Source organism: Pundamilia nyererei, unplaced genomic scaffold, assembly GCF_000239375.1.
Source record: "Pundamilia nyererei isolate P.nyererei 1_Seehausen unplaced genomic scaffold, PunNye1.0 scaffold00002, whole genome shotgun sequence".
Classification (NCBI taxonomy): domain Eukaryota; kingdom Metazoa; phylum Chordata; class Actinopteri; order Cichliformes; family Cichlidae; genus Pundamilia; species Pundamilia nyererei.
Window position 1 is genome coordinate 6682097 of NW_005187403.1, and position 2010 is coordinate 6684106.

The 2010-nt window shown below is 42.0% G+C and overlaps 1 protein-coding gene across 1 annotated transcript in view; it reads left to right on the forward strand.

Moving 5' to 3' along the window:
- Positions 1-2010, forward strand: part of mtrex (Mtr4 exosome RNA helicase) — a 16421-nt gene that overhangs the window by 9123 nt on the left and 5288 nt on the right. The window contains exons 15-21 of the mRNA XM_005720308.2: positions 208-333; positions 506-656; positions 871-1043; positions 1123-1191; positions 1261-1386; positions 1471-1581; positions 1669-1857. Of these exons, the coding sequence (XP_005720365.1) occupies positions 208-333; positions 506-656; positions 871-1043; positions 1123-1191; positions 1261-1386; positions 1471-1581; positions 1669-1857 (945 nt within the window). The remainder of the gene's footprint in view (positions 1-207; positions 334-505; positions 657-870; positions 1044-1122; positions 1192-1260; positions 1387-1470; positions 1582-1668; positions 1858-2010) is intronic.

Genomic DNA, 2010 nt, shown 5'->3' on the forward strand with positions numbered 1-2010 from the left:
GTGTGATTCAATGAACAGTAGATGAGTGACGTAGATTCATAGCAATGCAGATAATTGCCTAGGCAGTAATTGAATAAATATGCAGATGTTCAGTGTTTTGTTTTTTCCACCTTCATTTATGCTGTTTTAACCAGTTTCTCAGTTGTACATATATTTCACATGTACATAGACGTTCTATAATATAATTTGTCTTCCCACCTTGTCTAGATAACATCAGGTGAGTATATCCAGATGTCTGGGCGTGCTGGGAGGAGAGGAATGGATGACAGAGGGATTGTTATTTTCATGGTGGATGAGAAGATGAGCCCAGCTGTGGGTAAACAGCTACTCAAGGTACTGTTAACCAGGCTGCTGCAAATGCTTTTTACCATCACTTTCAGGTTTTTTAGTCCCTAGCATTATTTTAACCACTGAATCCAAAGTTTTAAAAGTGATTCTTAAGTTGTTCTTTGTCAGGAATCGCTGACATTTTAATCATTTTAACCATTTTAATCCTGCTGTGCAGGGCTCTGCAGATCCTTTGAACAGTGCCTTCCACTTAACCTACAACATGGTGCTCAACCTGCTGCGTGTGGAGGAGATCAATCCAGAATACATGCTGGAGAAGTCTTTCTACCAGTTCCAACACTACAGGGCTTTGCCTGGTGTAGTGGAGAGTAAGCATTTCTGTATGCACTTGTTCACACTACACACTTGGGTAGTAACTGACAGACATACAAATATGAACACAAATAGCAATCACGGACTTCAATAGCATGTATATGTATATTTGTAGTATGATGACTGTTTAAAGTGTCATCTTCAGTTGTCTGGTATGAATTACGTGTGATCTAGTTCTAAGATGAATCTAAAATGACTGTTTTTGTGCAGAAATTAAGAAGTTGGAGGAGCAGTACCACACCATTGAGATTCCCAATGAAGAGAGTGTGGTCACTTACTTTAAAATCAGACAGCAGCTGGCCAAACTGAGTAAAGAAATCCAGGAGTTCATCCACAAACCCAAATACTGCTTGCCCTTCTTACAGCCTGGGCGACTTGTCAAGGTACTGCTTTACGCTTAGACCAGCAGTAATAATGGAAGATTTTCACATCATTTAACAAGTCTGTATTTTCATCTGTCAGGTAAAAAATGAGGATGCTGACTTTGGCTGGGGAGTGGTTGTAAACTTTTGCAAGAAGACTAATGTTAAGGTAAGTTAGTGGCACCTGTAGATGAATCCAAGGTCCCGTGGCTATGACTAACACACATTTCCCATTTAGACGACTACAGACTCAGAGCCGCTGTATGTCGTGGAGGTTTTGGTCCACTGTAGTAAGGACAGTGTGAAAGATGCTGCAACTGAAGCTGCTAAACCTGCCGCTCCAGGGGAGACTGGAGAGATGCAGGTGGGTGGAGCAATCACAAGAACACACATAACTTCATATACACAAATGGGAGCGCCATAATTAAAATCACCTTTTTCTGCCCAGGTGGTTCCAGTGATGCTCCATCTCCTCACTTCCGTCAGCTCAGTTCGTCTTTACATCCCCAAAGACCTGAGGCCCTATGACAACAGACAGCTCATGCTCAAGTCCATACAGGTACAAAGTAGAGCCATTTCTCAAGGTGTTGAAGATATTAGTGTGAATCATTTACATTTTTTTTTCCTCCAATCATTTTGTCCACAGGAGGTGCAGAAACGTTTTCCAGATGGTGTTCCTGTGCTTGACCCCATAGATGACATGGGCATCAAAGACCCTGCATTAAAGAAAGTTATTCAGAAGATTGAGGCCTTTGAGCACCGCATGTACACCCATCCCCTGCACAGTGACCCCAACTTGGAATCCGTCTATTCTCTCTGTGAGAAGAAAGCTCTGGTGAGAAACTTTGTCAAATTTCAAGCCATGGGATGTCCTGCTAATTGTCAGGCCTTATGAGAGCATAACTAAATGGTGGCAAACTGAGCTAACCTAGCTTGTAGTGGCATGATTTGCATTTGTGTTTGCCTGGTAAGTGATGTTTGCGTAAGT